The following is a 15,320-nucleotide window of genomic DNA, read 5'->3' on the forward strand; positions in this document are numbered from 1 at the left end:
AACACCCCACAAACACACTGTACAAGCATGTTCAAAGTGGCTTTGAATGTTATTATTTTACTTTATTTCCTAGTTGTATAATTTTTAATATTTCTAGACAGCAGAATATTAAGAAGAAATGTAAATAATCTAAAATTATTAAACTTTACTTCTCCCAGTAAATCCTAAAAATTCTACATACATTAAAATCATTACCAGAAATGTTTCACAATAGGACACTTTATTATGAAAATGCAGATCACCATAAATATATTTTTGCTACTTATGTAAACATAATGTGTGATTTTCCTCTTCTGAAAGTTGGGCACAGAAACAAATCTTGGAGAATCTGTAAAAGAGAAACTCGTTTTCACACTCTGATCCTCAAATGATCTGCAATCCTGCTGGTTCAAACAGAGAAGAGTCAAGCAATCAAGTAGAGTTTTACATGAAGACTAGTTTATAGGTTTTTAAAATGCATGTTGAAATAAAATATACAACAGGAAATAAAAATGTGTAGTAAGATATGAATATTCCCTGCTTCACATTTTCTTCTGCTAGCCACGACCATGAATAGGGCAATGTCCACCCATCCACATAGGGTCATTGACTAATGTTAATAACAGAGGAGAAATTTTGTCAGCTATTATCACTTCTCCCAAGAGAACAGAGAAACATTGTAGAGAACCTTGTTTCACAACAATCTGATTTTTATACAATATTTGGAAAATCTAATTTCGATTGATGTACAATAATGTATAAAAAATTATAACAAAATCTCTATACAAATGCATTTTAGCTTAAAAAATCTATAAATAGTTGACACATTTTCTACATTTAAATATTTCTTCACATTAAATAATTACGATTAATTGTAAAATGAAGTGTAAAAGCAAGCAGAAAAGTGGGTTTCAACTCAGATTATCAGCTAGTCTTTATCAATAAAATCCAAGTGAAGGTAAAAAAAAAAAAGGAAAAAGGTAACAAAAAACAGGTAGAAGTATATGAGTATATTGAATTTTATGTTTACTAAGATTAAAGAAACATCAAAATATTTATTATAAACTGGTCAATTAACCAAAGAAATTTTCTGAGGAAACCTCTGTACATCAAATCATAGATAAATAAAATGTTAATTTTTAAAAGGTTTAAAATAGTCCTTTTTGGAAAATAAATATAACTTTAATTTCAACTTTAATTATATGAACTTAAGTGGCAAATATACTTTTATTTAGAAAAATGGAGAAATAAATATCTACTGCCCAAATCAAAAGTACTAAGAATAAGCTAAAAAGGGAACCTAATTAATTCCAAATAGCAAAGGCCAACAACTAATGGGCTATCACTTCAGTCAAAATTAACCTAGGTGTATTTTCCTATTTTCACTCAATCTCTTTCAATCAAAGTATTATCTTTCATTGAAAGTATTAAATGTGTATTTTATATTTTTAAAAATTTTAAACACAGACTATATTATTATATTTGCACTCAAAATATAATAAAATATATAGAATTATATGAAGCACATTTGTTAAACATGTAATTACATTATTATTACTTTAAATTTTATTAATATTAATATTTCATTGATAGATTGACAACGTGTAATTCTTACACAATGATGATCCAGTTACAAGTCAGTTTCTTCTTTTTTCTTAACTTTTGGATTCTTCACAGTTACATCTGGGAAGTCAGTGTTCTCATTTAGACGACGTTTGTATATGAAAAATGCAATAGTAGTGAAGACGATAGTGCATAGTTTGCAAAGAAAACCTAAATTTAAAAAATGCAATGATCAGATATGTCCATGTATTTAGAACAAAAATGTAGGCAAAAATGCTATTTACCAAAGAAAGATAAGCATATTTCACCTATAAAGGTATAAATTCCCCGATTTTAGAATGCAATTAATGCCATAAAATTATATTAAGTTACTTAAAGGAGATTTTTAAATGTTTATAATATGTTTTAGATTTCTTAGACATATTACCCCCTTCCCAAGTGCAAGGTGTGCTATTACCTCATAGACTGTGTTAATTCTGAAACATGAAATATAGATTCTGACTTTCAAAACTTAGCTATCAATAGGAACCAGAGCTAAGTCATTTCATGCAGCTTTGCTCTTTTTGAAATATTCATCATTTTTCAAATAAAACAAATATTACAGAAAAGTTCATTAATTTTGTAGGTTTTTTCATTTTCATGTTTCAAGCTGCAGAAAGTTAATACATTACAACATTACAAGCATTATACAAATGTACTTGAATATTGGATGCAATATTTAATTAATTCTTTTTCAATTTTTTAAAATTAATTCTTTTTTTTTTTCTTTTGAGACAGGGTCTCACTCTGTCACCCAGGCTGGAGTGCAGTGGCACGATCTTGGCTTACTGCAGCCTTGACCTTCCCGGCTCAAGCTATCCTCCCACTTCAGCATGTGCCACCACACCTGTCTAATTTTTATAGTTTTTGTAGAGACGGGGTTTTGCCATGTTGCCCAGGGTGCTCTCTCAAACTTGTGAGCTCAGGCGATCTCCTTGCCTTCAAATCCCAAAGTACTGGGATTACAGACAGGAGCCACCACCATGCTTGGCCTATTTTTCTTTTTCTTGAAACAGGACCTCCCTTTATTGCTCAGGCAGGGGTACTGCTAACATAGCTTACTGCAACCTGAACGGCTGGGCTCAAGTGATTCTCTGGCCTCAGCCTCCTGAGTAGCTGGGACTACAGGTGGTGACACCACACCTGGCTAATTTTTTAGAAATGGGATCTTGCTAGTTTGCCCAGGCTGGTCTTGAACTCCTGGCCTCAAGTGATCATCTCGCCTTGGCCTCTCTAAGTGTAAAATATTTTACAGTCACAATATCAATTATCTGACATAATGGTTTCAAGATAAAAAGGAAACATTAATGATTCTATGCCATTTATAATGATACAATAACATTTTATACATTTTACAGGGAAAAATACCATTTTTAAATGGTAGTTATCTCTGACATAGTTGTAACATTAAACAATTGTAACATAGTAAATAACACAGTAAATAGTTATAGTAAATTATTCTCTTTAGGGTATAGCTTGTGAAGAAAAATTGAGCAATTTTGAACAACAAGCCAGTAATGCTTCCAAGAAAAAGGGAATTATTGCAGCAGGCAAATTATCTGAAAATGATAGGAAAAGCTAGATTAAAATCTTCTGTTTAAAGACTTGATAGAGTTGATGAAGAAATGAGAAAGAGATAGATTAATATCCAAGGCAGGGCAGAACTTAAGTGGAGGTGATCCGACTTTTGCAACAGCTTTTTCTCTGTGGTTATTTTCTATATTGGATGGGGGCAAGGGGCTAAGACAAACCTTTACTCTGGCAAAAGATGCTGCTGAAGAACAAAGATTCATTTGGTCTAACAGGGCTGAAGTGACAAAGTTGAAGACAGCAAAGCTTTCAAACAAATAGCAAGACATATGCTGGATATCAAAAGCCAAGAGGGTCAGGACACTCAAAGATATGTAGCCTACTTGTGAAGCACAGGCAGGTCTACACAATTTTGCCATTCTAAAGCACTACTATAAGACAAAGTTCTAATCACTTACCCCTCGAAAATTTGAAGCCAGTAGGGAACCAACTCAAACTAAAGCTGCAAACTAGCCACCAGTTGAGTCAGAAATTTAATTAACTTACCCTCCACTTAGGTAGAATAACAGAAGAAGGAAAATGTCTGTTTCTGAAGGCACATATTTATTTCAGTCTGTATTATTCTATTACACAAAAGGCCTGGAATGCAATCATATGTTGCAAGACATATGAAAAAGCCAGGAAATACTATTTCCCATTAAAAGTGAAAGCAGTCAATAAAAACTCAGAGAGTTTCTAGCAGTTGGAATCAACAGGTGGAAACTTTAAAATAATAATAGTTATGGTGAAACATATTTATGTTTATTTATCTACCAGAAAAGGCCGACAGGGTGCATGAAGAAATGAGAAATTTTCAGTATAGAAATACAAACTACAAAATGAACTTCGTAAAATAACTAGAAATTAAAAAAGGAAAGATAACAGAGCATCCAAGATACATGAAATAGTATCAAGTGATCACACATATATTAAATAGAGCCCCAGAAGGAGAGAGTAGGAAAAATGAGATAAAATAAATATTTTGAATGGTGATGTCCAAATACTTTCCAAAAATGTAGAAGACATCAACCCATGGATCCAAGGAGCTCAGCATACACAAAAGAGGGAAAAAAAGCAATGATACACAGAAAACCATACTTAGGCACATTGTAGTCAATTTAACAAGAGTCAGACAAAATCAAAGAGAAAATCTTGAATAAAATCCAAATAAAAAGACATATTACATGTTGGAAAGCAACATCACTAATGACAGCTAACTTCTCGCCAGAAACAATGGAGACCAGAAAGTGATGTAATGCCTTTAAAATTCCGAGAGTTACAGGATTCTATATTAAGCAAAAATATCTTTCAAAAATAAACATAGCCAAAATACAGTCTCGTTAAACAAAAACGTAAAATAATTCATCTCCTGTATAAAAGAAATGCTAAAAAAGATGTTCTTCAGGTGCCTATACTAGAGAGAATATTGCAGATCTGCAGAAAGGGCACATATTTAGATGAACCTAAAAGAATATATGTACACGTACACATACACATACATCATATTAATATTAAAGACAAGATAGATTTTAAGAAAAAGATCACTAATGGAGGGGGAGAAATGGGCATTAAGTAATAATAAAAATAACAATTCATCAAAAAGACATAAAAATCCTATGTGTGTGTGCCAAACAATAGGGCTTCAAAATATCTAAAGAAAAAAATGGAAAAATTAAAAATAGAAATGGATGTATTAACCAACCTACAAATTTTAGCATCCCTCAAGTCAATAATAGAACACAAATACAATGATACAATCTGAACATGATCTGAATAATACAAAATGAGCTAATTGATATTATCAAAAGACAATACCAAATAACTGCAAAATATGCATGTCTAGGTGTACATGAATAATTCATGAGATAGAGCATCTGATAGGTCATAAGAGACGTTTCAATGAATTTCAACTTCTGTGACCCACCAATTCCACTTTTGGGGTTTTTACCCAATAAAACAAAAACATATGACTATGAAAACATTTGTACAAAAATGTGAGCTGGGCACAGTGGCTAGCACCTGTAATTCCAAAACCTTGGAAGGCGAGGCAGGAGGATCACTTGAGGCCAGGAGTTCAAGATCAGCCTGGGCAACACAGTGAGACTTCCTCTGTATTAAAAGTAAATAAATTAGCTGGGCATGGTGGCATGGACCTGTAATTCTAGCTGCTCTGGAGACTGAGGCGGGAGGATTACTTGAGGACATGAGTTCGAGGTTACAATGACCCATGATCTCTCCACTGCACTCCAGCCTGGGTGACAGAGCAAGACATTGTCTCAAAAAAATATATACACAGAAGCCTCATTTATAATAACCAAACACTGTAAACACTCCAAGTATTGTTAATTAATAAGAGAAAGGATAAACTGTAGCATATTCACAAATTGAAATAGTACTTAGTACTCAGCAATTTCTATAAAGCACAAGCTAATGCTGTAGAAAGAACATTAATGAATCTTCCAAGAGCATAAAATTAAGCAAGATACACACGTAGAAGAGTACAGTCTTCTACTTATATAAATTTCTAGACCAAATAAAACTAAAATATTTTTTAAAAATCTGAAAGGAGTCTATCTGAAAAGGAGGGAAAATGACTGGAAAAGGTTATGGGAAAAATTTCCATATTTTGTTTTGGGTGTTTCCACAAGGGTACTCAATTATCAAAAGCCATCAAGTTGAACTTCTAAAATCTATGTTAATTGTATTAATTACACCTCAGTTTTTTTAAATAAAAAGAGTATTGTTTGATATATATATATAGATATAGACATAGACATATATATAGATATAGATAGATATAGAAACAATCTCACTCTGTCACCTAGGCTGGAGTGCAGGGGCACAATCTCATCTCACTGCAATCTCCACCTCCTAGGCTCAAGTGAGTCTCTTACCTCAGCTTCCCGAGTATCTGGGACTATAGGCGTGAGCCACCACATCCAGCTAATTTTTGCATATTTTTTGTACAGACAGGGTTTTGCCATATTGCCCAGGCTGGTCTTAAACTCTTTTTTTTTTTAATAAAGAACAAAATAGTTTGGCAATTTATTAACTGGTAAACTCTAGCATATAAATTTAATGTATAAGTAATTTTCTGCTTATTGAATATTTATATAATTTCAAATTTTAATATTTATTTTCTTATAATAAACAAGGTATTAATTTTTATTATACAATATATAAGTGTACCAAATGGAATTTTGTAGAAATTAGAATAATTCTCTTGCCCTGGCTCATAGTGATTTGCAAAGTAATTTTCTTTTTTTTTAAATTATACTTTAAGTTTTAGGGTACATAAGAAAATGTGGCACATATACACCATGGAATACTATGCAGCCATAAAAAATGATTAGTTCATGTCCTTTGTAGGGACATGGATGAAGCTGGAAACCATAATTCTCAGCAAACTATCACAAGGACAAAAAACCAAACACTGCATGTTCTCACTCATAGGTCTTAAACTCTTGAGCTCAAGCTATCTGCCCAACTCAGGCTTCCCAAAGTGCTGGGATTAGAGTCATAAGCCACCATGCCTGGCCATTTGATATATTTTTTACAAACCGAACAGTGTGACCATCACTTGAATCATGAATGAAATATTGTTAGCACCCTGGCAACCCTACTTATGATTCCTCAGGGTCACTAACTGATAAAAGTTAGTTTTGTTTGCTCTTGAATATATTTATATAGCAAACCAAAATTATGTAAGTGGAATTATATAGGGCCTACATACTCATTTGTGTCTGGTTTCTTTCATTCAACATGTTTGTGTGATTCATCCAAATTTTATGTAGTTGTGTTCTTTTCATTTTCATTGTTGTACAGAATGCCATTGTTGAATTTACCACAATATATTATCCATTCTATTGTTGTTTTTGTTTGTTTGTTTGTGGTTTTTTTTGAGACAGAGTTTCAGGCTTGTCACCCAGGCGGGAGTGCAGTGGCATGACCTTGGCTCACTGCAACCTCTGCCTCCTGGGTTCAAGAGATTCTCCTGCCTCAACCTCCATTTAGCTGGGGTTACAGGTGCCCGCCACTACGCCTAGCTAATTTTTGTGTTTTTAGTAGAGATGGGGTTTCACCATGTTAGCCAGGATGGTCTCGAACACATGACCTCAGGCAATCTGCCCACCTCGGCCTCCCAAAGTGCTGAGATTACAGGCATGAGCAACTGCACCCAGTCCTTCAATTGTTTTTGGGTATTTGATATCTACTTTTGTGAAGAATTTTTTCAAGTCTTTTATCCACTTTTTTGTAAGGTTATCCTTTATTTATTGATTTGTGGGAGTGCTTTATTTATTCTGATAATTAGTTCTTTTTCACTTTGGTTCACTGTATTCCACATTGTTATCTTTTATCTTAATTTTTTTGGTAATAATTTGTTAATTTTACTACAGTCTGATTTATTTTCTAGGTAGTGCTTCATGTGTCCTGTTTATGTTCTTCCTACTCCAAGGTCATGAAAATATTCTCCCATTTTTCTCAAAAGGCTTTATTGTTTTATCTTTCATATTTAGATATGTAATGCGTCTGGAACTGATGTTTGTATAAGATGTGAGATAGGGATCAAAACACATTTTATTAGACATGCATAAAATGGCCAATAACCTTTTTGTTTGTTTAACCATTGCAGGGTCCCCTTCATCGTAATTAGTTGAGTGTGCATATGAAGGTTTGTTTCTGATTTTTCTATTCTGTTCCATTAATCAATGTGTTGATGCTTGCACCAATACCACATTGTATTAATTATTATAGCTCTATAATAGGTTTTTATATGTTAGCATATATTCCTCAATTTTGTTTCAACTTCAATATTCTCATAGTAATTCTTACCCTTTAGCTTTCCATATGAATTTTAGTTATTTTGTCAATTTCAAAAATTTCTCTTGGGATTAATTTGTGATCACATGCTGTAGATTAATTTAGGATAAATGGCATTTATTAATGTTCTTATCTGTGAACTTTTTCCCATTTATTTAGATTTTATTTAATTTTTCTCAAATTGATTTTGTAGTTGTCAGTGTAGACGTTTTATACAACTTACATTTTTTATTGGTATTTGATTTTTTGGTGTTATTGTATTTATCATATTGTATTTTAATTTGGTTGCATCTGGTATTTGGAAACAAAATTGATTTGGTACAATGATTATATATTTAGCAACTTTGCTGAATTCATTTATTAATTCTAATACATTGTGTTCCCTGATATGGGTGCTAATTACAGGTGTGTTCAATTTATAAAAAAAGTGTTGAGCCATATATTTATATGTTCTCTTTCTTATATATGTATATATTATATTTCAATAAAAATTCTACCAAAGAAACCATGTGAAGTGGTAAAAATGGCAAACTAAGAAACAAAATGTTTGCAAAAGGCTTATCTACTCTACTGCAAATGAACTAGAGCTGATGGAATCCTTCATTTGAGGTAAAAGCATTAGATGAGTCATCCTAATTAAAACTTAAGATTTGAAAAAGAAAGATCAGATAGACTTCCTTGCCAACAAAAAGAACTAATGCAACTAATTTTTATTAATATTTTGAGAATCTGATGAATGTCACAGCCTTTTCCCCAGGAGGAAAAAATTGAACTTACAAATATGTGTGCCAAATTTTCCATTTCAAATATACTGGAGTTCATTCTTAGCACTTAAGATTTCACAGATCACTGTTGAGTAACCCGTGCTCTAGAGTAGTGCTAGGCATAAAACCTTTAGCAATGAAGGCAGTCTTCTACATCTGCACTATTCAATAAAGTAGCCACTAGCCAAATGTGATCATTAAAGATGTAAAATTTGCCTACTGTGACTAAGGAACTAAATTTGTAATTGAATTTAATTTCAGTTAATGTAAATGTAAATTTAAATAGCCACATGTGGCAAATGTCCTTCATATTGGACAGTACAACTCTAGCTCCTCTAACGTATTAAGAGCTATCTTCAGCAGTTTACTATGGTTGAAATCACCTGAGTACTTTATTTAGAGTAAGCATGCCAACCATCAATCCATGGAATTCTTTTCTCCCTAAGCTTTATAATGGTTTAATTGACAAATAAATAAAAAGGGTATATATTTATAGTATAAAGCATTAGTTTTTGATGACTATACACTGTAAAATGATTAAATCAATGTAGTTAATATATTTATCACATTATTCGGTTATTTTTTGGGGGGTGAGAACACTTAAGTTCTATTCCCTTGGCAATTTTCAAGTATACAATACATTAACTAAAGTCACCACATTGAACAATAGATGTCAAGAATTTATTACTTCTGTCTAACTAAAATTTTATATCCTTTGACCAATATCTCTCATTTCCCATTTCCATCACCAGCCCCTGTCAACAACTATTCTATTCTCTGCTTCGGTTTGATTTTTTTAGATTCCATGTATAAGTGAGAGCATGCTGTATTTGTTTTTCTATGCCTAGCTTATTTTGCTTAACATGATGTCCTGTAGTTTCACCCACATTGTTGCAAAAGACAGAATTTTCTTCCTTTTTAAGGATGAATAGTATTCCATTGTATGTATATCTCTCATATTTCCATTGTCTATTTATCTGTCAATGAGCACCTAGGTTATTTCCATATCTTGACTATTGTGAATAATGCTGCAATAAACATGGGAATGCAGATATCTCTTAAACATATTGATTTCATTACCTTTGGATATACACCCAGTAGTGAGATTGCTGGATCATGTGGTAGTTCTATTTCTAATTTTTTGAGAACCTGTTTTCAGTAATGGCTGTACTAATTTGCATTCCCATCAGCAGTTTGCAGGGTTCCCTTTTTTCCACATCCTCACCAATATTTATCTTTTTTTTTTTTTTTGGTAATACACATTCTAACAGATGTGAGGTGATATCTCATCGCAATTTTCACTTGCATTTTCCTGATGATTAGTGATTTAGGCATTCAGAAATATAATTGTTGGCCATTTTTATGTCATCTTTTAAGAAATATCCTTTCATGTCCTTTGTTCATTTTTTAATCAGGTTATTTCTTTACTTACTAATAAGTGTTTGAGTTCCTTATATATTTTGAATATTAGCCCCTTATCAGATATATGGGTTGCAAATATTTCTCTTATTCCATAGGTTATCTCTTTACTCTGTTGACTGTTTCCATTGCTGTGCAAAAAGTAGCTTTTTTGTTTGTTTAATGTAATCCTATTGTCTATTTTTGCTTTTGTTGCCTATGCTTTTTACAGTTACATATATTACGTTTAAGGCTTTAATTCATTTTGAATTGATTTTTGTATATAGCATGAGTTCAATTTCATTATTCTGCATATGGCTATCCTGTTTTCTCTGTGCCATTTATTGAAAAGACTGTCCCATTGTGTGTACTTGGCACGTGTTAAAGATCAATTGTCTATAAATGCATAGTTTATTTCTTTGTTCTCTATTCCGTTTCAATGGCCTATGTCTGTTTTATGCCAGGACCATGCTGTTTTGATTACTATAGCTTTGTAGTATATGTTGAAATTAGATAGGGTTATGCTTTCAGCTTTGTTCATTTTGCCAAAGATTGTATTGGCCATTGAAGGTCTTTTGTGATTTCATGCAAATTTTAGGATTTTTTTTTTCTATTGCTGTGAAAAATGTCATTGGGATTTTGATAGGTACTGCTTGGAATCTGTAGGTCACTCTGGGTACTATGAACATGTTAACAATTTTAATTCTCCCAATCTATGAACATAGGATATTTCCATCTATTAGTGTCTCCTCTTTTATTTCTTTCATCAATCTCTTACGATTTTCAACATACAGATCTTTTACCTCCTCAGTTAAATTTATTTCTGTCTATCTCTTTTTTGACACTACCATAAATGGGAATTTTTTTTTATTCTCTTTTAGATAGTTCTTGTTAGTTGTAGAACTACTACTGGTTTTTAAATGCTGATTTTATCCTGGAACTTTACTGAAATCACTTACTAGTTTTAACAGTTTTTTGGTGGAGATTCATACATATATGTGTGTTCATATATACATATATATACATGAGATATATACGTGTGTGTATATATATGAGAGATATATATGTGTGTATATATATGAGAGATATATGTGTATATATATGAAAAGTCTATTGTATATATATGGTGTACACATATATGTATATATATGACACTCTACCAAAAACTATATATAGTGTATGTATATGTGTGTGTATATATATATAGTGTTTTATATACATAAATAATGTCATTTGCAAAGAGAAACTATTTTGCTTCCTGCTTTCTAATTTTAGGATGCCATGTTTCCTTTTTCTTGCCTAATTGTTCTGTTTAGGACTTCCCACACATATTGAATAGAAGTGGATAGAGCAGATAGACATCTCTGTCTTTTTCCTGATCATAAAGAGAAAGCTTTCAGCTTTTCACAACCATGATATTAGGTCTGAGTAAGTAATATATTTGCTTTATTGTGTTAAGATACATGCCTCTATATCTAATTTTTAAAGGATTTTTATCATGAAATGATGCTAAGTTTTGTAAATACTTTTCCTTTACCTATTGAAATTATCGTATTATTTTTATCCTTTATTTTATTATGGCATATCACATTAACTGATTTGTGTATGTTGAGCCATCCTTGCACCTTAGGGATAAATCCCTCTTGATCATAATATATGATCCTTTTAAATGTACTGTTGAATTCAGTTTGCTAGTATTTTCTTGAGGATTTCAGCATTTGTGTTCATCAGGGATATTGGCCCTTAATTTTATCTTCTTTGGAGTGTTTTCATCTAACTTTGGCATCAGGGTAATTCTGGTCTCATAAAATGAGTTTAGAAATGTTCCTTTCTCTTCAATTTTTAAAAAAGTTTGAGAAAGGTTAGTATTATTTCATCTTTAAATGTTTAGCAGAATTCATCAGTGAAGTCATCGACTCCTGTGCTTTTCTTGATTTTGATTGCTAATTCAACTCTTAATTCATTATTGGTCTGGTCAGATTTTCTACTTATTCATGATTATGTCTTTATGAAGTTTTATGTTTATAGGAATTTGTTCATATTACCCAGGTCATCCAATTTGATGTATAATTTTTCATAATAGTCTCATGATCCTTTTATTTCTGTCGCATAACTTTCAATGTGTTATCTTTCATTTATAATTTTATTTATTTGAGTCTTCTCTCTGTTTTTCTTAGTCTAGCTAAGGGATTGCCAGTTTAATTTATTTTAGCAAAAATCCAACTCTTTATTTTGTTATTTTTTTCTATTATTTTTCTAATCTCTATTTCACTGACATTTGCTCTGATTTTTATTATTTCTTTTATTCTGCTGACTTTGGGCTTAGTTTGTTCTTTTGTTTCCCTTGCCCCTTGAGGTGTAACATTAGATTCAGTCAGTCAGTAATGTTTGATTAGAGATTTTAACCTATTTACATTTAAAGTAATTATTGATAGTTAAGGACTCACAACTGCCATTTTTAAATTGCTCTCTGACTGTTTTCTGACTCTGTTGTTTTCCTACATTCCATTCTTTTTTCTTTGCTGTCTTCCTTTGTGGTTTGAATATTTTTTTGTAGTGGCGGTATGCTTTTTTAAATCCTTTTAACTTTTTTAATATTTTGATCAGATACTCCTTATTTGTTACAGTTTCTGGTTACCATAAGGTGTACATAAAATATTTTACAGGTATAACTATTTGTTTTATGCTGATAACCACTTAACTTCCATTGCATATGGAAACTCTAGATTTTAACTTCTCTTCATCCCACATTTACTTAACATATTACTGTAGCTATAGTTATTTTTTCATACTTTTGTTGAGTTGTATGGTACATTTAAAAATGATTTAATCATCACTATTATAGTAATAGAGTATTCCAAATTTGACTATGTATTTGACCACGTATTTACTTTTACCACTGAGTTTTATACTTTCATATGTTTTCATGTGGTTAGTTAGCAACCTTTCAATTCAACATTAAGACCTCCCTTTAGCATTTCTCTCTCTTTTTAAGCAAAAAAGCAGAGATTTATTAAAAATGAAAGTACACTCCACAGTGTGGGAGCAGGCCTAAGCATAATGGCTTAAGATCTTCCCTTTAGCATTTCTTGTAAGTCAGGTCTAGTGGTGTTGAATTCCCTCAGCTTTTATTGTTCTGGAAAAGTCTTTTTTCTTTTTTCTGATGGATGGACTTCTCAGGTGTAGTATTCTTGGCTGGCAGTTTCTTTCTTTCAGCACTTTAAATATATCATTCTACTGTCTCTTGGCCTGCAAAATTTCTGCTCCTAGTCTTATAGAGGTTCCCCTATAGTGATGAATTGCTTTTCTCTTACTGCTTTCAAAATTCTCTCTTGCCTTTGACTTTTGTGAATTTGATTGTAGTGTTTTCAGTGAAGACTTCCTTACATCTTATCTATTTGGTGTTACTTATGCTTCATGGATCTGGATATTCATTTCTCTCTCCAGATTTGGGAAACTTTCTGTCATTATTTCTTTAAATAAGCTTTCTACCCCTTTATCTTTCTCTGTTCCTTCTGGGACTCTCATAATGCATAGATTGGTTTGCTTCATGGTGTTCTGTAATTCCAATAGGCTTTCTTCACTGTTTTGTATTCTTTTTTATTTTCACTCTTCTGACTGGGTAATTTTGAATGCCCTGCCTTCAAGCTCACTGATTCTTTCTTCTGTTTGATCTACTCTGCAGTTGAAGTTCTCTATGAAATTTTTCAGTTTAATTATTGTGTTATTTAGCTCTAAAATTTATTTCTTTTTTATGGCTTGTATCTCTATTGTATTCTCATTTTGTTTGTGTATTATTTTTGTTATTTTTCTGATTTTGTTTAGCTGTCTGTGTACTCGTGTAGCTTATTGAGCTTCAAGATGACTAATTTGAATTATGTGTCAGGCAGTTCATAAGTCTCCATTTTTCTCCTGTTTTTCCTTTTTTTTTTTTTTTTTTTTTTTTCTTGAGATGGCCTCTGACTATGTTGCCTAGGCTGGCCTTGAATTCCTGGGCTCAAATGATCCTACTGCCTCAGCCTGCCAAGCCTCTCAAGTAGCTGGAATTACAAATACACAACACGACACCTAGTGAGTCTCCATTTCTTTAGAATCAGTTACTGGTGTTTTATTGCATTGCTTTGGTGGTGTCATGTTTTCCTGATTATTTGTAATCCTTGTGCCCAGACATTGGATCTGCACTTTTGAAGAAGTAGACATTTATTCCAGTCCTTACATACTTGACTGACCCAGTGCCTGGGTCAGCAGATGGGCTGGCCTGATTCATGGGTCTACAGGAGCTGGCCTAAAGCCTGGATCCACTGTGATAGGCCTGGATCCTGTGTTCACCTTGACTAGCTTGGTGCCAAGGTCCACTGAGATGGACTTTTTGACTGAGCCCATGAGAGCAGGCCTGGACCCTGAGTTTGTGGGGGCCAACCTCAAGCCTATGTTCATGGGGGTTGAGATGGTGCTGGGGCAGGCCTTGAGCACTTTTGGGGTGGGCCTTGTTTCTGCATCTGCAGAGGTGGTTCTAAAGCGTGGGTCTGCAGGGGCCAGGACAGCATTGGGGTCTACTGGAGTGAGCCTGGACCTTACGTCCATTGGAACCTAGGGCTATGGGGACTACTCTGGAGCCTGGGAATACAGGGGACAGGTCTGGAACTTGTATTTGCAAGGGCTGGCCTGGAAGTTGGGTCTGTGAGTATCAGCCTGGTGCCTCAGGCTGCAAGTTCCCAGCCCAGTGCCTAGGGCTGCAGGTGCTGGCCTGAAACTAAGGTTTTTGGGTTCCAGTCTTGTGTAACACAGGATTGGGGGCATAGTCTGTGGGTGCCAGCCTGAAGTGCAGGGCTTTGGGACTCAACCTGTAGTTGCAGCAGGCCTGGAGTTTCCTCCACAGGTGTCTGCCTAGAGCCTGGTGCTAAGAGGGTCAGCCTAGAGCTGTATTTCACTAAGACAGACTTGGTTTCGAGTCAATGGCAATCAGGTTCTTGCTTAGAGTTCATTCCTTCACATGGAGGGTATCTCTCTGCACTGTTCTGCCAGACTTTGGGGAAGGGTGATGCAGGTCATGTGAAATTATACTTCCTACCCTCTTCAATGTGTCTTTTCTTATTTCTCTGCTACATCCATGTGCTATATTCTTTCAATGTAATTTCTCTAGCTCTCCTGAAGGTATTTTCACACATGGATGGTCAAATAAATGTT

The 15,320-nt window shown here is 33.3% G+C and overlaps 1 protein-coding gene across 21 annotated transcripts in view; it reads right to left on the reverse strand.

The window, feature by feature from the left end:
- Positions 1-201: 201 nt before the first annotated feature.
- Positions 202-15,320, reverse strand: part of SLCO6A1 (solute carrier organic anion transporter family member 6A1) — a 127,097-nt gene continuing 111,978 nt past the window's right edge. For 8 of the 21 annotated variants that reach the window (XR_010157290.1, XR_010157292.1, XR_010157298.1 and 5 more), the window contains 2 exons: positions 1,595-1,752; positions 202-328 (listed from right to left, as the gene is read on the reverse strand). Coding sequence is in view for 9 of the 21 variants with exons in the window: in XM_016953555.4 (XP_016809044.2) it covers positions 1,610-1,752 (143 nt within the window). In the remaining 12 variants the exon portion in view is untranslated. Of the gene's footprint in view, positions 384-1,594; positions 1,753-6,044; positions 6,158-15,320 lie in introns of all 21 variants that reach the window. The other 13 variants (XR_010157291.1, XR_010157293.1, XR_010157295.1 and 10 more) reach the window with 4 other exon arrangements.

Source organism: Pan troglodytes, chromosome 4 (genome assembly GCF_028858775.2).
Source record: "Pan troglodytes isolate AG18354 chromosome 4, NHGRI_mPanTro3-v2.0_pri, whole genome shotgun sequence".
Classification (NCBI taxonomy): Eukaryota; Metazoa; Chordata; class Mammalia; order Primates; family Hominidae; genus Pan; species Pan troglodytes.